At 54.5% G+C, this 20,957-nt stretch overlaps 1 protein-coding gene across 1 annotated transcript; it reads left to right on the top strand.

Moving 5' to 3' along the window:
* Window positions 1-5,010: 5,010 nt before the first annotated feature.
* QRFPR (pyroglutamylated RFamide peptide receptor) lies at window positions 5,011-19,356 on the top strand. The gene is made up of 6 exons (XM_037129987.2): window positions 5,011-5,350; window positions 8,729-8,887; window positions 11,233-11,294; window positions 16,604-16,839; window positions 18,267-18,364; window positions 19,061-19,356. The coding sequence occupies exons 1-6, from the start codon at window positions 5,011-5,013 to the stop codon at window positions 19,354-19,356; spliced, it is 1,191 nt and encodes a 396-aa protein (XP_036985882.2).
* Window positions 19,357-20,957: the final 1,601 nt, after the last annotated feature.

Genomic DNA, 20,957 nt, shown 5'->3' with positions numbered 1-20,957 from the left:
TGTGTGTGCGTGTGCTGAACATTCAGCAATAGATCGTGTGAAGTCTCACTTTTATTAAAACAACTCGTGGGCCAGGCAGCCGACATTGGGGAGGTTAGAACGGACATGTGCAAGTCCCTGATGGGCCCAAAGGCCTCACTGACCGTCGGCCGCAATACCACTCTTGTGCTCAAATCTTGAGGATTTGAGTTTGAAAGAATGAACCTCAGGAGACCTTGAACTATAGAGACTTACCCTCCAGCGACCATGGACAGGGACCAAACAAAAGAGGCTGAACAAAAAGGACAACATTTCCTGAGGATTTTGAGTGTTAAGCTCGGCACATTCTTTGAAACCCACGCTTGCTGTTTGGACAGAGGAAAATCATTAACGGCTAATGTGTACCAACCGCGTCTCGCTGGGCCCTGCGCCGAACAGTTTACACGGAAATGCTCGCACGTAAGTGCTCACAATAGAACCATTAACATTACACAGGTACTGGAGTCCCCAGGCCACCGCCACGGCCACGGAAGCTTAGGTGGGAGGGAGAAGCCGGCGGGGACCCAGTGGCGAACGGCTGTTCCTGCGGCAGGGCTCCGCCACCAGCCTGGCAGCGCCGTTTAAAAGTGCGGCGTTTCCACAAGAGTCGTTCTCACCGGAAACCTGCTCCGGTAACCGCCCTCCCTTCGCCACGTCCGTCTGGAATTGCCCTGGCCTCACACCCGTGGCTTCCACTCTACTGGGGCAATTGCTGATTCACCCACACTGAGCGGACACTGTTTTTCTCGGTCCTCTGGGTTCCTCCAGGTTTTCAATAGTGCCCCCCCCCCCCCCGCTTGGCTGGGCAACCCCGGTTTGTGGGTGCGCGGTCTGTCTCTGGCCTGCTCTGAATCGGGAGGCTGCACCTGAATGGTGGGTGGACCACATAGCCAAGCCCCTCAGGGGGTGTCTGTGACGAATCCACTCCCCCGTGGACACTTGGGGCCCAGTGGGGGGCGCTGTGCTACTGGGCCCTTGTTCGAAGGCTACTGCCGAGAGCCACGGCTGGGCTGCACAAGACATGGAAGGTTCAGCTTCGCCAGAGAGCAGCCCGCCTGAGTTTTCTTCGTCCGGCTCCGCACAGGTCGCTTTCCAGAGCTGCTGGGTTGGCCCAGACCGCAGCTGGCACCCCATTTCCCCTGGCGAGTGGCCGCGGGCAGGATGCTCACCGCTACTGAACGTGCCACGCACTGTGTGCCCCAACACGTGCTGTATAAAAACGGGTGCTGTGCACCCCCCGGAGCCCAGCGCCAGGACAGGGGTGGTCCCCTCCGACATGTGGTTTGTGCCTCTCTTTTCTAAGTCAGAGGGACGGCAGCGACCCAGTTGTCGGGAAACTGGTAGCTTCCTGTCCTGTCCTGTAACCCGGGTCTGCGGCCCGGGCGCCTGCTGGGCTGCCTGTGTTAGCAGCCTCAGGCCCCCCACCGGCCCCCCGCTTTGCTTCCTTCCACTAGGCTTAGACCTCACGCTGCTTCGCAATGAAAACAGCGTAGGCTCAGGTGTCTGGCTGCCCGGGACTTTGAGAGTCGTGCTCACAGTGTTCAGCGGTGCGACACTGAGTGAGTTCCATAATATTCTGCCTCCCCTTTCCGTTTACGTGGAGAGGACTCGGAGAGTCCCTGCGGAGACCGTCCTTGTGAAAGTGAACTGAAGTGACACCTAAGACCGTGGTTCTCAGACATCACTATTGCACTCTTGTCCTTTTTAAAAAGTTGTGGTAAAACATACGTCAGGCATGGAATTTGCCCTCCCAGGTGATCCCCAGGGCGCAGCGCGGCAGTACCCGCACCCCTGTGGTTGTGCGGGGCTCTCGGACCTGCAAGGCTGAGGCTCTGCCTGCCGAGGTTCAGCCTTGGCAGGGTTCGGGGTCCCTGAAGGATGGACGGCGCAGGCACAAGTGATGAGTCAGACACCTGATTGGATGCTGGAGAACAGCCAGCCTCTGTGGGTCTGACCGAACTCCCAGAGTCTGAGTTAGGCTTTACATTTATATTTATTTTTTATATTTTTATTTAGGCTTTATCTGTATAACATTAAAGGAACAGGTGCATGGCATGAACAGTTAAGGAGAAAAAACCAATACAGAGGTTACCAGGAAAAGTACAAGAATTTCCATAGTTTCAGTTATGTTAAACAGAAGTTGTTTTGACCAGGAGAACCATTAATCAGACAATTTGAAATAGCTGTATGGACAGAGTTTGAATGTCTTATTTTTTATTAAAGGTCTTAGAATTTGACATGGGGCAAAAGGGTACGCTAGACTGAGCAGAGGTTAGGAAATTCATTATAAGATCTTTGTGATGTCTAACTTAGCTATCTATCTTTCTGTCTAAAATGTTTCTTTATGTAATATGGACTCCGACTCCTTGGTAATTGTTTCCACGTGCTTAGTTTGTACTAGCTAACCAGCTTCCCTTGTTTCTTTGCCTGTCTACTTCTAATTAATAGATATTCCTGTCCAAGGTAGAGGAGGGGCTGTTACTCCATCAACTTTTAGACATTCAGGGGCTACCCCATCAGGGGGGACTTTGTTCTCTGGCCAAGAACTCATTTTGTACAACTTCATTGGAATTATGCGGATCATTGGACCTGAAATACAGGTGTCTAAAAATCCCACCACCTATTAACCACAAAGACAGACGTTCAGGGAGAGAGAGACAGGAAGTCCAGCCACAGTTGCCTCTGTCGTGCAGATGCATCTCATCCGTCCCGACTGTGTCCAGGGACGGCTGCTGGTCGGCTCCCGACATCTGGTCCCACCAGAAAACTGCCCCCCACGCCCTGCTCCCTGCAGCCCCCACAACCACCTTCTCTTCTGCTTCCCATCTCTGTGAGCCCCACTACTGGAGGGGCCTCGGGGGCATGGGACCCCACTGTATGTGTCATTTTCCACCCAGGTGAAGTCACTGAGCCTGGTGTCCTCAGGGCTCATCTGTGAATTAGCGTGAGTCAGCTGTCCTTTCTCTTTAAGGCTGAACAACAGTCCAGGGTCCGCCCGGAGCACATTGGGCTGGTCTGCTCCTGCCCTGATGGGCGCGTGTGTTTCCGCCTCTGGCCCCTGTGACCAGCGCTGTGCGAACTTGGACCCCCGTAGACGCCCTGCCTCCTCCCCGTCACCCCCCCGCACCTGCTCCGCTCTGTCCCCCCCCCCCCCGACACTCTCCGGCTGTGCCATGAGAAACTCACATTTCAGAGCCTGCAACCCTCCTCAGTCAGGTTCTGTTTTGCAAACGCAGGCCAAGAGGTCAGAGGACCTTTTAAAACACCATTCGCTTACTTACTTTCTCAGACTCAGCGCCCACCCCCCCCCCCAGTCCGAGGGAGCGTGGGGCCTCCTGCCTGCGCTCACACTCGGGTGGGGAGGGGACGGTGACAGCCTTCGCACACCCCCGTCACCAGCACTGCACAGAATTAGGGACAGAACTCCACTTCCACCAGGGGCTTGCTCTGCGTCCTCGGTGACAAAGTTCCCAGCCAAGCGAGGAAAACGTTTACTATGTTATGTTTTTCCTTTGGGCGATTCAGCCTCTGGCAATGTTAGAATTTTTGCCGAGGGAGCCCGGGGTGCTGCTTACTCACCTCTCCAGCTGAGTTCAGCTACCGAGTTCCAGACAGTGTGGCATTGGAGCCACACGGAGCAGCAGAGCGGGACAGAGAGCTCAAAATGTCAGCCGTCAAACCGCGAAACTTTTAGAGAGAGACCCAGGAGAAAATTTGGGGGCCTTAGGACTTGGCGAAGGGCTACAATGGACGTCAAGAGTATAATCAATAAAGGGAAAAATCGATAAATAGAACTTCATTGAAATTAAAAATGCTGCTCTGTGAGACCCTGTGCAGAGGATAATTGAAAAGGTCAGACAGCAGAAAATACTGGCAAACCACTCGGTTGACAAAGGACTGGTACTGGCCTACAGAGGGAACCCCCAGAGCAAATGGACCAAACAGTCCAAGTAGAATACGGACACCTGGGATGCCAGATGCGCACCAGGATGAGGTGCACCGTCGCTGCTGTTGGGCACATGCAAATTAGGATTCGACGAGACAGCACTACACGCTTCCAACAGCGAAAATAAAAAAATGACAACATCAAGTGCTGGCAAAGAGGTGCAGAACCTGCACCTCCTGCATCGCTGGCTGGGGTGTAACATGGGGCAGCTGCTCTGGAAAGTAATCTGGCACTTTCTTAACGACTTGAATGTACAAACCACAGGCTGAACAACCACACCCAGAGAAATGGAAGCCTGTGCCTGCAGGAAGTGCTGGACATTGGTCTTCATAGCAGATGCGTTCGTCATAGTCCCTAAGTGGAAACATGCAGCCTGTCCTTCTATCAGTGAATTGGCTACGGGCACTGGTTCATCCTCAGAGAATAACAACTGTGGTTGTGCCTGACGACTTGTATGGATCCGAGGGGCCGTGTGCTGGGTGGGAAAAGACGCCATCCAAAGGCTCCCCGCTGCGTGGTTCCGTGTCCTCAACTTGTGACAACTGGAGTTGGGGGACCGGTTAGAGGTTGGCAAGGGGCGGGGCGCCCGGGGGCGGGGCTTCCCGGTGGTAGAATGGATTGGACCCTGGTTTTGCTGGTGGTCCCGGCAATCTTCGCTCGGGATGAGATCGCACGGGCGCGCACACGGCACCCGCGCCGAAGTCCGGGGTTTGCACCACCCCACAGTTAAGTGAGGTCGAATCCGTGGGAGACACCAGCTGGGGGCACGAAACAGACGCGGCCTGCGTGATTTCCTCCGAGGAGAGAAAACGCAGGTCTCAGGTCTGCGCTCCCCAGGAGTCAGACCGGGGTGCGCACCGCGGCCCAGGGCGAGGGGGGCCTCTCCGGGGGGCGGGAGGCGGTGTCGGTGCAGGGCGGGGCAGCGCCCCTCCGGGAGAAGCAGAAGGGCGGAGCAGCAGCACTTTCCCCGGCCGCCCCTCTCCGCACCTGCCCGGTGCCCGGCGGAGCCTGGGCTGTCCAGGCATCAGACGCGCCGCGGCCGCGCGATGCGGTCGCTCAACATCACTCCGGCGCTGCTGTCCCAGCTGCTGCGGGACCACAACCTGACCCGCGAGCGCTTCATCGCGCAGTACGGACTGCGGCCGCTGGTGTCCGCCCCGGAGCTGCCGGCGCGCGCCAAGCTGGCCCTGGCGCTGACCGGCGGGCTGCTCTTCGCGCTGGCGCTCTTCGGCAACGCGCTGGTGGTCTATGTGGTGGCCCGCAGCAAGGCCATGCGCACCGCCACCAACATCTTCATCTGCTCGCTGGCGGTCAGCGACCTGCTCATCGCCTTCTTCTGCATCCCGGTGACGACGCTCCAGAACGTCTCGGACACCTGGCTGGGGGGTGAGTCCTCCATTCCCAGGTCCGTCCGTCCGTCCGTCCAGGGGAGACCCCCCCCTTCACCCTGCACCCACACGCTCTGCGGCTGGGACCTCCTGACGTTTCTCTCTAGCAAAGCAATGGGGGCCTTTCTCAGAACTTCCTCACCTGCGCTCACCTAAGATAAGTTTTTGCCGCTGGTGGTTCTGCAGCGCGGAGATGTCAGGAGGGTCCGCTCCGCAGGTGTTTCGGCTTCCCCGTTTCGTAGTTACTAATATCTGTTCGAATTTTAAATAAAAGATAAAACTATCCCATGTTCCCAACCTCCAGGCTCACTCCCCAACGTGCTGGTGTGGCTTTCAGATGGTTATTTGCTTCCCAAGCAGACGCATGGACTTGAAACGTGAGAAAAGCAAATACAATACATTCGCAGAAAAGAGTATATTGGACCAGTCATTGAAAAAGGGGGGAGTAGCAGGGCCAGGCCAGGGCAGGACCCCAAACCTCAGCCTTCCTGCCAGAAAGGAGGTGGCTTCCTTCCCTTCCCCAGTAGGGGCTGCAGTGGGGGGCCCGGGACTCAGTGAGTCATCTGGTGTGTGAAGGCCCCTGCCCCCCTGCCCCGGGGCCTGTGGTGCCCCTTGGAGGGGAAGCATCCGGTGCAGCCTCAGTCGTGGGTGGGCGCATTCCTGGGGCCACCGGGACATCCTCACAAGGTGTCTGGAGACAGAGGGCGGCTGTGAGAGCAGCAGACCTGGGCCTCCGGGCCCTTCGTTTGCACCCCTTTGCCCATTCAGTTTCCCCTCACGGAGGGGGTCCCTCCCCCCCCCACGGTGGCCCCCGAGACACCTCTGCTGTGTCTCGCTGGCACCGCCTTTCCCGTTGATTTGCTCTGGGTTTATTGTTCATGGATCAGGGTGCTGAACCTTTGATTCCCATCTCACCAGTGATGAAAAATTTCTCCAACTGGATAAAACATTTGAGCATGTAACGTGGCCTTGAACATGACATGTAACACAGAGAGCTATGAGTTGATTTATGGACTCGAGACTTCGCATGCACGCAGTGAAATCCCTGTGCTGGAGTGTCTGCAGGTTGCCCAGTGCGGTGAGCCCCATAAAACGTGTGTGCGATCCCAGTGCTGGTGAAGACAGGTGCAGGGAGCGTGCAGGAGCCGCCGTGTGCCGGGCTCCGGCCCTGAAGGACAGTCTCCCTGAGCAAAGCGGGACAAGCTCCTGGGAGTCGTAAGACTCCAGAGTGGAGGGGTTAGACTGGAGCCTCTGGGGGTCCATTTCACTGACTGGTGGCTCAAAACGTTCACTCGTTATAATGATTTTCCATTTTCTATACCATTTTGGAAACTTTAGGGTCCCTAGGAACATTTAAGTAAAGTAGAATTAATGAAAAAAAATCACCAGGATTATGGGGATTTTCAAACATCTTTTAGTTGGAATGATGGAAGCTATTAGCGAAGAACAGTCTCACGAAAGCAGAGAGGTATTAAAGCACACAGGAACACGGTGGGGGGGGCAGTGCTCAACCACAACAGGGCTTCGTAAGTAATATCAAAACCTGACCCTTGGGGCCAGCCTGCGGTGACCTCCCTGGAACCAGCTGTGCAGATGCGTGAGAAGAAAAGGTGTTCGAGGTCCGGGGACGAGGACGTTTTCTTGAGAGGTGGCGGGCGCAGCGCCAGGATTCACATAAAAGATTCTCTCTCCTTGGCACCACAGCATTGCACAGTTAGTTAATGTATTTAGCCATTCTGCTATTTTGGACATTTCTTTATACTAAATGAGGTTATTACATATTTGGTAAACACTTCAGTACAAAAATTACATAAAAATTCCACGAATTGTATTATTTCTGGGGAAGGACACTTGGTAATGCATTTTTTTTGGTCAATAACCTTCACACTCAAGAATTTTTCCCTAACATCTAGCTTGACCTGCTACATTTCTTCCCTAGTATACAAAAAAAAAAAAAACCTCCTTTGTTACTTGGCAGTGACTTGCGTTGACATTTTAAACAAGCTGGAACCACCTGGCTATCTACTTTTCTGCCCAAATGTTACTGTGGGGTCATTTCATTCTGTTTTTTTAAAGTCTACTGCCATTAGTGGAGAATAAAAAACCAATTCAGTTATCTTTCTAAAATAGTGTTTGTAGCTCTTAGAATAATGGAAAGTAGGAGGGAACTCCAGAAAAGAATAATTTTTCATCTTGTTTTCTGGCACAAACGTACAGCCAGAGGTTCTTCTTGTATCGTGAGGAAGGGGGCCCTCGGGGGAGAACAGAAGGACTAGAGTGAGCTTGGGCAATCGAAATTCAGGAAGCAGGCGTTCAGGGCAGGGTCTGAGAAACGCAACTCTGACTTAAAACCAGATGATCCCAGAAGGGAAAAAGGGAAGGACGGCCCAAGAAAATAGTGCCCCACTCGAGGAATGCTAGGATTACCCCAGTTTAAAAGGGCCACTTGTAAGAAAAAAGGCCGCAAAGGACATATTCCTGCAGAATAGCTTAAACCCACACAAGTCACGTGGGGACGGCCACAGCGTAGCAGGAGCCGACCAGAGTCACCAGAAAGAAAAGCTAACAAAGGCCGATGTTCCATAAAAGGGCAGAGACTGCCCTCGTGCCTATTTTGCTTCAGATTTCGAGACCTTGAAAAATGATTTCCACATTAAAAAGGGCAACGCAAAAAAGGTTAGAATAGAAATAAAGATCAAGATAAATTAGCAAGAGAGCATCTACCCACTTTTAAAGGAACTCCTGTCTTCCGCGTAGACGTTGGTCGAACTGTCAGTCCAGGGCTCATAAATACAGACGATGAGGATGACAGTCAGATAAAATATGGGCAGTGAACTCAAATATTTAAAAAACTATTGCATCCGCCATGTCTGCAGACCGAATCTCCCCCAGGGGCCGCTGGTTTGAGACCTTCACTTTAGAGAAAGCGAAATCAGCAGGGACAGGGATGGTGTGACCCGGATGGGAAGTCCTGGGTGGGAAGTCAAACTCCAGGACGGCTCCTTGTGGTGACGTGGCCAGGGACGGGGTGGTGGTGGTGGGGGGGGAACTGGAGGCTACTTCCTATCTTGGGACCCAGGAGAGCCGTTGCCCAGGCAAAGGTCGCACGGCTTTTTCCCCAACCTGTTTTCAAAGGCCAAGACTCCCTTGCCCCGTCCTCGCCCCCTTGCCCGTAAGTACCTACAATTTAGGAACTCGGAACCCTCGCAGGGGGAGAAGCCGTGGGCCAGCGCGCACTGTCTCCATTTTCGTGCGCCGCCCTTGTAATCGCAGACTTGAAACTTTAGGGCGGGGCTCACAATGAACGAACTGAGACAGTTGCAGAGAGACAGAGAAATGATCCTTCTTTCCATGTCTGCCCGGTTTGCCGCCACAGGTGCCTTTGTCTGCAAGATGGTGCCCTTCGTCCAGTGCACCGCGGTCGTCACCGAGACCCTGACCATGACCTGCATCGCCGTGGAGAGGCACCACGGGCTGGTGCACCCTTTCAGGATGAAGTGGCGATACACCCTCCGGCGGGCTTTCACCATGCTAGGTGAGGGCCTGCCCCGGCTGCCCGATGCCGCCCAGCCCCGAGTAAACAGGGGTGAGGGGGGCAGCTTCTCTCCCAGCTGGTTGGCACTCAAGGGCTAACATGAGGGCTTTGGTCCTCTCCCCGCCCACCCCACCCCACCCCTACCCCATCTCTCCCAGGGGTGCTCTATCTCCCATTTCTGATGTCTTTCCTTGGTTTAAGTCTCAACCATGGAAGCCTGGCCTCCCTGGACCTCGGCCAGTCCCTCAGTGGCGTTGCCACAGTGACGTTGATTAGGCAGGAAACGGCTGTTTGGACCTGAGGGGCCGCTGAGACACCTTTGCCAGGGCAGGCAGCTTTTCACAGGAGCCAGGAAAGGTGCTCGGCCAGAAGGACAGAGAGCAGGGTGCTGCCCCAAAGGCGGTGGGCCCTTGGGAACATTGGGTGCTGGGTGCTGGCAATGCCGGACAGAAATGTAGCCCGGCCACTTCCCGTTTGCTTGTGGCGTCCCCGAGTCAGCCAGGCTGGCGGGCTGGCGTGCAGGGCCCTCTGGAAGCGCGGCCGAGAGCCGAGCACAGTCGTGCAGAGGAGCTCTGCTTGAGCGTCACCGCTGGGCTCTTTATAAACCTAACGGGCCTCCCCGCAGTCTGAGTGGACAGGCAGCCAGATAACTGGAGCTTGAGGGCTCGATGGGAGCCATCAGCGAAGAGAACAGTTTTTCCCAACATCTCACTTGAGAGCCGTGAGTGAACCTTTCTAGACAGTGGGGGATCACGGGAGGACAGAAAGAGCTCCTGGAGGCTTTGCAACGCCAAACTCACTTGAAGTAGTTTGAAATGAATAGAAAAACCAACAGGGGAAAATGGCTAGTTCTACTGAGTCTCACGTGGCCTCCTTTCTACAAAGAACTCAAAGCCTCTTCGCTTTTAATAACGGACTCCCACCGTCAGGACTTTTAGAAGCAGCAGGTAGGTGTGGGAGGAGGACGAGGAGAGACGTGCTTAGTGGAATTATTTTAAGCGGGAAGAAGAGCAGAGGGGCCAGCACCCAAAAGCAAAGCTGGGGAAAGGCAGTCCTGGCTGTTTCCACTCAAAAAAGCCCCCGGGCAGGGAGGTTTTGAAGTCAAGTGGGCTCCTCTTCCACGGGGGCTTCCCTGCTGGGCTGCCCGCTGGCCCCCCGCACTGCCCCCAGCTCTGGGACACTGTGAAGTGGCCAGTCTGTCACACCCAGCTCCGCTGTCCCGTGGGACTGCGTGCCCTGGGCCGGGGAGGGCTGGCACCAAACTGAGCCAGTTAGAGTCGACTCCTCCCCAAATGCTACTGAAGACTAGAAAAACGTCTGGGCACAAGGGACCGTCGTAGAGTGGGGAGAGGACTAGAACAGGGGCACGGGGCGTGTGCAGAGGAGTGGGGGGCGGGTGAGGCCGGGGAGACCTGTGGGAGCCTCGGGCCGTGTCTGTAGAAGGGGCTCCGTGAGGGCCTCAGCGAGGGTGAGTCTCTGTTCCTTGAAATCCAGGATCATACGCAGTTTCCCCGGTGCCCCCACCCGTCTAGAAAGCGCAAGCGAGTTTGAGCTGGGAAGTCTCCCTCAGAAATGATGTCGGGCCTCTGTCAAGGTCGTCTGTTGTCTATTGCAAGGACGCCTCGAGAAAGCAGGTCTCTGGACCGGCTCTCTGGTTTCTGAGGCTGTGTGTGTTACGTAAGTGACCCTATAACGCCTGTGTTAGGTTAAGGTGAAGGCCCTTTCGGTTTTAAGCAGGAATTTTGGAGGGCGATCTATATCCCGTTTGAGATTTTCATTCGTTCAACAAACGCGTTTCTGCTCACCGAGCGCCTGTGATGGAGCACCACCTGGAAGGGGCGGTGGCCTTCGGGGCTCCTGGAGAAGGTGACTTGAGCCAAGTCCTGGAAAATGAGTGCATAGGTGGAGAGCAGGTTTAGGGGGCCAAGCCGGGGCGGCAGCCGTGGGGACATGGAGCCGCCCAACACCCTCTGGGATGTGGGGACGGAAACCAAGTCAATCAAGTCTCCGGGGAGGACTCGTGTGTGACAACAGGGACGGACAGGCGGGAGGAGAGGCAGGTGAGGCTCGGAGAACCTCGGGGGCCGGTCGGGCAGTCGGGTTTCCCCCAGAGGCAGTGGGACGCTGTGAAAGACGTTTAAACATCGACGTGTGTGTCTGGGAGACTCTTCTGGCAGCAGTTCTGGGGGCAGCGAGGGGGTGGCAGTGGGAACGTGCTTGGAGACGGCCGCTCGCCTCCTGGGTGGGGGTGGGGCCCGGGCAGAGCGCCCTTTCCGGTTCGAGAACGCGTCACCCCGCACTCTGCTTGGATGCGTCACACTCTGACGGTGGGACCCTTTTCACAGGTGTGGTGTGGCTGGTGGCAGTCGTCGTGGGAGCCCCCATGTGGCACGTGCAGCGACTGGAGGTAGGTTCACGGCCGGGACGATCACACTCTGTGGCACATGTGTCCTGCCCGCTCCGTGACGGCCACTGCCCTTCAAGCAAGTGGTTTACAGCCGACAGGCACGGTCTCAGTCACTGCTGCAGGGGTTTTCAGGTGGCCTCAATGTGCTCTAAGACTTTCCCGCCCTTGGCTTTATCTTGCTCTTCCTTGATCTTTTATCAGTGAGGCTAATGCCCGAAATACACTTTACTAGGGTCACTTTCTACATTTTCCCGTCAGCTGAACGTGGCTTTCCCTGTGCCCTGCAGTGCCCACTTACATTGTAAGAGTCCAGGGGTCACTCCCAAGTTTATTTTAAGCCACATAATTTTTTTAAGCTGTGTATCCTTTTCTGCCTTTTGAAATCAACCTGGGCACGCAATGCCCACCCACAAGGATACCAGATACGCCCTGAGGCTAGGGAAATGTAAAATGTGGCGGTGCTTGCTTATTTATATTTTTAAATTTTGTTTTTTTAAAGTATGGTTGATATACAAGCTAATATTGGTTGCACTGGTTTGGGTGTACATTAGTGATTCAATGTTGTTACACCTTACAATGTGATCACCCCGCTAATTCCGGTCACCATCTGTCACCTTGCAAACTTACCACAATATCATTGACGATATTCCCCTTTACCTCTCCCACCCGCCCCCTGCCCCTCCCGGCTGGTAACCATCTCTTTGGTCTCTGTATTTGTGAGGTTGTTTATGTTTTGTTAGTTTAGGCTTTGTTTTGATTTTGGTTCCAAGTGTGAGTGAAACAATATGGTGCTTGTCTTTCTTTGCCTGGTATGATTTCACTGGGCATAATTCAGACTAAGTTCACCCATGTCGTCGCAAATGGCAAGACTTTATTCTTTTTCACTGCGGTGTAATATTCCACTGCACATAGATGCCACACCTTCTCTATCCACTCATCTCCTGATGGATACCTAGGTTGCTCCCATGTCTTGGCGATTGTGAACAATGCTGCAGTGAACCCACGGGTGCTTATGTTCTTTTCAAATTAGTGTTGTCATTTTCTTTGAGTACGTAGCCGGAAGTGGAGTGGCTGGGTCACGTGGTAATTCTATGCTTTGTATCCTGAGGGCCTCCCACACTGCTTTCCACAGTGACGGCACCAGTCTGCATTCCCACTGACAGTGCCCAGGGGTGTGGCCGACCCTGGCCTGCAGAGTCCGCCTGTTGTGGCTGACCACGAGAATGAATGCACAGGCGACAACAACCCTGCGTGGAAAAAGGGAACAGGCACGACTACTCTCTCAAGGGGGAGAGTGTCTATGGTGCCTCGGCCACTCCCTCAAGAGGGCAGTGCCCTGACCCCTGCCTAGACAGGCTTTTATTGTTTTCCTGGGGTCTTGCATCAGAGAAAGATTTATTATCTATTACGTAGAATATTATTGTCTACATTTTAGGTACAACCAAAAAAACAAAAATAACATGCAGAGGGGAATGGTGATAAGCTGATTAGCTCTGTTCTTGGGAGAACTCATACAGGCTTTGGAAATCACCTTGAAGACAGACAATACACATTTGTTGCTTTAGACCAGGGTGACGGAGTTTTAGCAAGAGCAAGCCATAGTAGTCCGTATGCATTTTCTAGGCCTGATTCCCATGGGAAAACCCAGTTTGAAGGTCTGGCTCCTGCCCACCACCTCGCTTCTGTAGGTTTTCCACACAGAGCTGAGTCACATTTGCCAGACTTAAACAAACCGGTTCCCTACACAGGGGGTCACTTTTCTCCATATCTTCGATGGCACCTGTTTGCTGAATTCCTGATGGTAGCCAGTTCTGACCGGCGTGAGGTGATATCTCTTTGTGGTTCTGATTTGCATTTTTCTGGTGATTACTGATGTTGGGCATCTTTTCATATGTTTGTTGGCAATCTGTCTGTCTGCTTTGGAGAAATATCTTTTCACTTCCTCTTCCCATTTTTCGATCAGATTGTTTACTTTTTTGCTATTGAGTTATATGAGTTTCTTTTGTATTTTTGCTATCAACTCCTTATCTGATAGACCATCCGTGAATCCATTTTCCGGTCAGTGGGTTTTCTTTTTGTTTTGTTGACAGTGTCCTTTGCTGGGCAAAAAGCCGTTTAGTTTGATTTAGTTCCATTTGATTTGTTAAAAATTGTATTTCCCTTGCTTGAAGGGATGTGTCCAAAAAGACACCATGGAGGCCGATGTCGGATCCTCTACTTCCCAGGTTTTCTTTTCGGGGATTTATGGCTTCCGGCCCTGAATTCTTTAACCCATTTTGAGGTTACTTTGGCATATGGTGTAAAGAGAGGTCTGGTTGCTTCTTCCTTTTTTTTTCTTGCATGTGTCTGTGCAGGAAAGCGCAGCGTGGTTTGCGCTGTGAGTGGTGCACTGAACGAGGCGGGCTCCACACCTGAGCACAGAAAGCAAGTTCGTGCTGCCCCTCGCTCACTGCCTGTCAACGTGCCCTGGGTCTGGGGGGCAGCCCCGTCACTCCTCAGGTCATTCAGATAATGACATTCCTCTGGCCACTGTCAGTCACAAGAATAGGGACAGTGCAGTGTCACAGTCAAGTTGTCTGAATTCTCAATGAATTCAAGCCGTCACCTCCCCCCGCCCCCGGTGCTATGGGGGGGATGTGCCCCCCTTCGTCTCTGCTTTCCCACCTGTTTCTCTGCGTCCCCCTCAGCCAGCTCGCTGCCCCCGGGAGCTGCCCAGGGCAGTGGGGAGAGGACGGGGCAGCTGCTCTCTCCCTCCCCAGCCTCTGGTCCTGCAGGGAGCCACGCGGACTGGCCTGTCAGGAACGGCCCGACCGGCTGGGGGTCCATTTCATGCCCACAAACTCTAGGAGATTTGCCCATTTTTTAAATAAATTTATTTCAACATACGCTCTAAATGTAACTTAAATAGATACAACTCACTTCGTTTGTGGAAAATGCATCTAACCCAATTGGCAAAGCCAGTCCTTGCTGTCGGATCAGCCAAATTGGATTTGCTTTCTGTCAGGAAAAGTATGACTTCATTTTCCTAACCAGAGACATGGATTTATACGCACCCACAGCCTCCTTCTCACCCCTGCGTTCTGTTGGGGACGGTGCGCGTGCGCAGCGTCTTGGATCCCCGCCCCCGTGAGGGGGGGCACCAGCGGCCCCCCCACTTTGCTGCCACGGGGTTCGCCCTTGTGCTTGGAATAGGAGGCAAGTTTCAGGGGCGGAAGCAGCGAGGCAGCCTCACTGAAACGGCCATCACTCTGCCCCTTCGCTGCATGACACTCAAAGCACAACCTGTCAACACCCGCCACTCCGCCTTAGGTTCCGATGCCGAGCTTCACCCTCAGCGGGAGCCTGGCTGACCCAGGGCAAAGCACGAGGCCCGGCTGCCGTGGACTGCGGGGGCCTGGGTCAAGGGGGCTCCCCCAACACCGGTGTGGGGGCCCGTCTGTTGTTGGTTCCCCAGGTCAGGGGTGGCGAGGGGACTGTGTAGCCTGGACAAGGGACTGTGAGAGGGAGTGGGGATGCAGACCCAGTGGGGCGTGTCCGCCTGGGCCACTGTCCGAGGCGGTGGGACTTTGGAGAAGGGCACGTTTGGAAGTACTGGGTTGGTCAAAAAGCCAGTTTAGTTTTTTCCCATAAAATAAAAGATTTTTCATGTTCACTGATAACTTCATTGATGTGGATATTTTGAGTATGTCGGCCACCTCGTCTCCCACCATTGGCTTCCAGTGGGCAGAGGCTGGGGGGCTGCTGAACACCTTCCAATGCACGAGACGGTCTCACAGCAAAGGGTCATTTGGCCACAATGTCAACAGTAGAGAGAAACTTTGCAAACCACTTCTGACGTGTCCATCAGTCACAGCACCTTCTCGGCACGCATGAATCTTTTTTGTGTTTCAGATGCATTTTTCCCTTCCTTGGAATGATAAGCACACTGTGCCAAAAATGTCACCTCTTTTCTTTCATCTTCAATATTAAAATGGCTACACAAAAATTCATCAATTTGGTAAAGTTTCTTTTGTAATGCATGCGATATGACAGCTGCCACAATGCAATCTCACAAAATTGTTGCGAAGGAAGTTAACGACAATTAAGCGCTAAGAGAGCCATGGTGTGGGAAAAACGAAGAACGTTTTCGGCCACCCTAACGGCAGATCTGACACTGGTTTCCGTAAAACCCTGGGCGCGTGCTCTCAGAGTGTCTCTGTTGGGTCCGGACGGCTGCGCCTGCTGGGACACGGTCGTCAGTGGGCCCCTCGGCTGTTGGCCCTGGCGGCTCCATCTCCGGGACTCAGAATACATTTCCCTTCCATCCATATCCCGGTTCCAGGGAGTTGGGATCTCGGAATAATTCTTCACCGAGTGTTTTCATTCCCAATTAGTTGTATTTGTGAATAACACGTAGATCAGAACCTGAAGTTTATCTTTGGTGAGTACACAAACAAGCTTTTCCCCATTCGATTGATGATGCAGTTTGCTGGGAATAGAGGCAGAAATGTGTCTGAGATGTAAACATTTTCCATCTGGAAAGCTCTCGAGTAAGGAAAATGACAGCAGTTTTGATAAAGTCTCTAACTCTTATTCCTACGATCCAGAGAAGTGACTTGTTCACCGATTAAGTGTCTGTTTGTCCCTTACCAGCACCTGCCATTTTTGTGGACACTGTCCCAGTGCATTCGGACTGATGAGATGAGTCTGTCGGAAGCGGTGTGAACAAGCAGGCCTTCGGTAGAATAGACACCTCAAAGGCTTACCACTGAGCCTGAGTATTTATAGTTAGCAATAGGGTGAGTTCCAATTTCTCATTGATCTTAGACTGCAAAAGCCACTGGCTGCTCTTCCAACGTCCATGCGAGCAGCTGGGATAGAGCGGCCTACACCGGCCTCAACTTCCAGACGTCAGTTCTGAGCGTCTGTGGGCCGTCGCCGCCTGGTCAAATCTGTCTCCTCAACAGTGGAGGAGGCCAGCTAAGGTGACTTTGAGCTAGCAGGCTCGCCGCACGAAATGCTAGCTTCATGCCCACTCTGGTCGTTGTAGAAAGTTGAGTGTAGAAAGTCTGAGACAGACCAAAAGTGAACAGGGGTTGGGCCTCAGTTCCATGGGGAGTGGAAGAGGGCATGAAACTCTCAGGAAAGTAGGCAGTGAGGTGGGAAAAGCCTCGCTCCCGAACAGAAGCACTGCGGAGACCGCATGGCGCTCGAGGCGGCAGCCACGGTGAACGTGGGTGGGGGAAGCCCCGTGCTCTGCCGGCACCTGGCGGCCTCCTCCCGAGGCGCTGCCTGCCGGCTGTTCTAATGGCATCGTTCTCCTCCCGAAGATGAAGTACGACTTCCTGTATGAAAAGCAACATGTGTGCTGCTTGGAGGAGTGGGCCGGCCCCGAGCACCAGAAAGTCTACACCACCTTCATCCTCGTCATCCTCTTCCTCCTGCCCCTGGGGGTGATGCTCGGCCTGTACAGTAAAATCGGCTACGAGCTCTGGATCAGGAAGAGAGTGGAGGACAGTTCGGGGCTCCGAACCATGCACGGACGGGAGCTGTCCAAGATGGCCAGGTCGGTTTCATGAAATGCTCATCTCAGATTAAAATACACTGAACCGGTTGTGCTGGAAGGGGCGGCGGCCGGGGGTCTGGGAATTCCTGGGTCACTTAGGTGGAGCCACGTGGCGGGGACGGTGGGGGGAGCTGTGGACACGTTTGAGATCCTGTGTATGGCCGGAGAAAGGGGCGAGCTCACCAGCTCCCGAATCCAACGTGACCGTTGGAAACTTTCTGGGAAGTTAGTCACTGTTCTGTTTTCATCAGCACGTCAGGGGGGACGAGCTGTGGGTGCTGGCCTCTCTGCCGCCCACCAGCCCCACCGAGTGGGTAAGCCTCCTCCCTCCCCGGCCTCGCCTTCCCTGTGCCCCTGGGGGCCCAGCATGAATGACGGGAAGGGAAAGCCTTTGGAAACCCAAAGTATTTAATTAGCGATATATTTCATTTTTACCTAAGGGCATTGCTTTCCGATCGCATTCATTAACAGAAAATATAAAACACATCTTACTGCTTGTGGTACTTGTAGTTCATATGGTTCATTTTATAATCCACAAAGATCATAACAAAGATTCAAAACAAGGAGAAAAAATCTGGCAAGAATTCTGCCCAGGGGCTTGATGAGGTTTTAGCTTTTCTTTAAGTGTGCAGCGCCCTCTAGTGCCCAGTTTGCAGGAAGAACCCCTCCCTCTCTGGGTTCGGGTGCTCAGCCTCTCAGAACTGCCCGCTGGTTCACCAATCAGGCTTCCTGGGAGAAAGGGCTCCCACGGTGAAATAAGAAACAAGGACTGTGACTTTTTGTAAGTGTAAAGCACCAGGCAAACGTGCAGACTCCTTGCGTGTGCTTATCTCCTTCACAGAAGTAACGGAGAACGTGAGTTGAGGTCCTGGTGAACCAGGGTCTTTTAAAGACCTAGTAAAAGTCTACACCTCACGTATATCCTTGGGGCTTGCCCGAGTTCATAAATGTTGATGTTTTTCCATCACAGGGACCGGTGCTCTTCGGTACAGAATGAATCGGAGCTCAGGCACCGAAGTTAGATTGCCCATTTTAAGTTTCCCTGAGCCCCGGTGTGCTGGCGTCCCTTCCTTGCCAGTCTGTGCCAGTTCCTTGGCCTTCCCCGCCCCCCAGGTCCTGCACCTGTCAAAGGCTTGCTGGGCAGATTAATGGCACGATCCATGCCAAGCGTCTGGCAGGAGGCCAGGGGCAGAGGCCACGTCTCTCTCCGATTTTACGATGGGAGAGATGTTGAGGTGCGGGGAGAGCGGCGATGGGGAAGGTGACAAAGGACCCCCCTGTGCCCCATCGTGAACTTCCTTAACGTGGGTGAAGTCGGGGCAGAGAGGCCTGGGCTCGAACTGTGCGTCGTGGCTCTGTGACCGAGCTGACACCTTTGCCCCGACATGGGAGGGGCTGACCCAAACACTGTGTCCCCCTGGGTCCAGGAAGAAGAAGCGGGCGGTCCTCATGATGGTGACGGTGGTGACCCTCTTCACCGTGTGCTGGGCGCCCTTCCACGCCGTCCACATGGCGCTGGAGTACGGTGAGTGCTCGCCGCTCTCCCGTGGGGGGAGCGCTGCTTTGTTCCCTGCACGGTGAGTCCCCGATGCTCGCTGCTTCTGCCCTCGGTAACCAGGACCACCAGACCATGGCCTGGTAGATAATGCTGTGTGATGGTGGCCACATCTTCACAGCTGGTACAGAAGAGCAAGGAGAGGTTCTGAGATTCTCCCTGCATGCTGCGCCTTCTGCTCTCCCCCAGTTATCGCCGTCAGGACAGAGGGAGAGGCTGCATGCTGCTGATTGAGAGTCCTGATATGAGCCATGGGAATTTGGTTGCACGTGGGACCCCCGCCCACCCCTCAGTGAGGTTTCCCAAACAGGCTCAGCTGGTTCTCAGGTGACTGCGTTTCTAAATGCAAGTGAACATTGAAGAGCAGCCATTGCTCCCGGTTTACCTGCAGCTTGAGACCCCGTTAAAACTCAGGGACACCCTGACAGTGCGTGCCAGGTCCCAGGCCTGGCCTGTCAGGCGGAGGCCGGAAGAGTGAGGACGACACACAGAGGCGGATTTTCCCCAGACGTCATCACTGGCTCCCCTGCCCCCCAGGAGGTCTGGGAATTTCTCACCGCTTTTCCCCAGGTGTCCCCGCGGCGGGTGGAGACAGGTGGCAAACAGGCATCTACTGTAGGGTCATTCACACAGGTGCGCCCTCTCAAGCACGCCTCTCTATTTCAGGCGACTTTGAAAAGCACCACGACGAGGTCACCGTCAAGATGACCTTGGCCGTGGTGCAGATTGTTGGGTTCTCCAACTCCATCTGCAACCCCATTGTGTACGCGTTCATGAACGAAAGCTTCAGGAAGAACTTCCAGTCTGCAGTGTGTCGCTGCGTAGCCAGAGGACCCCGCCACCCTGCGCGGAGGAGGACAGCCAGGTGCCGCCCCGAAGAGAACGCCGAGGAGGAGACCAAGGGAGAGGCGTTCGGCGAGGGCAATGTCGGGGGCGGGCGGCAGCTGCCCGGGCCCGTCTGACGGGCTGAGAATTCTGCCTCAGGCTCTGGGCACTGGTTACAAGTTACAGCCCTGTCTCCATAATTAACGCCAGTCACAGCTTCACCGGAAGAGAAGAGTGTTCTGAGCAAAGGTCAAAGATGTTTGTTTCATCTTTGAATTCTGAGAAGAAAGAACCTTAAGTCATTTTTTCCCATAGAAATAGGACATTGCGCATGAAGACACAATTCTGAAGAGTCACTGAGCTGCCCTCGTGGCGCAGATGAGAAAAGTGGGTTTTAGCAAGTCGTGTACGCACTTGGCTAGTAGTTTTCCCCGACCCGGTCGATGTGATGTGGCTCTTTCCGTGTCGTTAAACCGGACGAGAAAATAAAAATAGTATCTTCGTCCCTGAAGAAGAGTCGCACGCTGTGGATGTAACTTCCAAGGCCCCTGGAATCTTTAAACTCGGAGACACATTGTTTCGAAGATAAGGCCCGTCCAATAATCCCAGCGTTGAAGGAGGTGGGGTGCGGCAGGTGACGCATGCAGGAGACTTAGAGGCCGACACCCGGCACCCCCGCTGTGCCCAGGTCCTGCCAGGCACCCTGCTGTGCCCACTGGCGCGTCCCTTCAGCCCTGGAGGCTCCAGCCGTGCCGCGGGCGCACCTGTGGAATGGCGCGCCCGGTTCTGGCCCTTCCATAGCTCCTCGGAGCTCAGGCTTGCCCCGTCCCCTCTGCCACCCTGCCACTTGTCCCCCGCCCTGCCCAGCGTCCCCCGTGTGCCTGCCTTGTGATGGCTTCTCTGCTCAGAAGGAGACAGATTCTCTGCTGAGTGTGATACATTTAAACCACTGTCTCAGATATTTGCATTTTTAAGTCTTTCACGCTCACCAGTGGGATGAACTTCTGGTTATTTGAGGGGGCTGTTTGTGCAGTTAGTCCATGAGAGAGAATCAGCTCCGTGCCCACGACCTTCCCTGCACCCCCGGGGACTGGCCCCCCCGAGTGGGCTCAGGCAGACCAGCAGGGCTCCCCACTCCTGCAGCTCACCCAACCCCCCTTCACCCCGACGCCTCCCACACGTGGTGGACCCCGCGCCCTGCTGTTTCCCCATCAGCATTGGAGACGCCCACGCCAGCGGCAGCCTCGTGGTCCAGGCTTCCCTCCTGCCTCGTTTTCCCACACTGATGCTCGGGCCAGGGGACGGGGAGGGCGGGGGAGCGCAAGGACTCCTGGGAACTCCCACCTGCTCAGCTTCACGGCGCGGGCCCCGGGGAGCTCAGGCCGCGGGGGTCTCGCAGGCGACAGACACTTTATTTCACGTGCGTTAACGTCAGTGTGAGTGGAGAAAAGCGCAGATGAAGCGGCGTGTGCTGTCCGGAGAAAGTGTGCTCTCGACGCAGGGAAACTAATGTCGCTGGGAGGACAGCTGGGACCTGGCGTGTGCGGAGACAGACGCGTCCAGTGTGTTTCTGTGCACTGTCCTCCTGGGCCGAGGGGTACCCCGCAGCCAGGTACCCCACAGAGATGGCCACTCCCCCACTAAGCCGTTAAAAACGAAACCGGTGCAGCGACTTCGGGGATTCTTATCTGGACAGCAGATGTGCACGCGACTCTCGCTAAAGGGGATGTGTTCGTGC

This window comes from Artibeus jamaicensis, unplaced genomic scaffold, assembly GCF_021234435.1.
Source record: "Artibeus jamaicensis isolate MK-2021 breed Jamaican fruit bat unplaced genomic scaffold, CSHL_Jam_final scaffold_537, whole genome shotgun sequence".
Classification (NCBI taxonomy): domain Eukaryota; kingdom Metazoa; phylum Chordata; class Mammalia; order Chiroptera; family Phyllostomidae; genus Artibeus; species Artibeus jamaicensis.
Note: the sequence above shows the minus strand (reverse complement) of the source record. Positions and strands in the feature narration are given on the sequence as shown.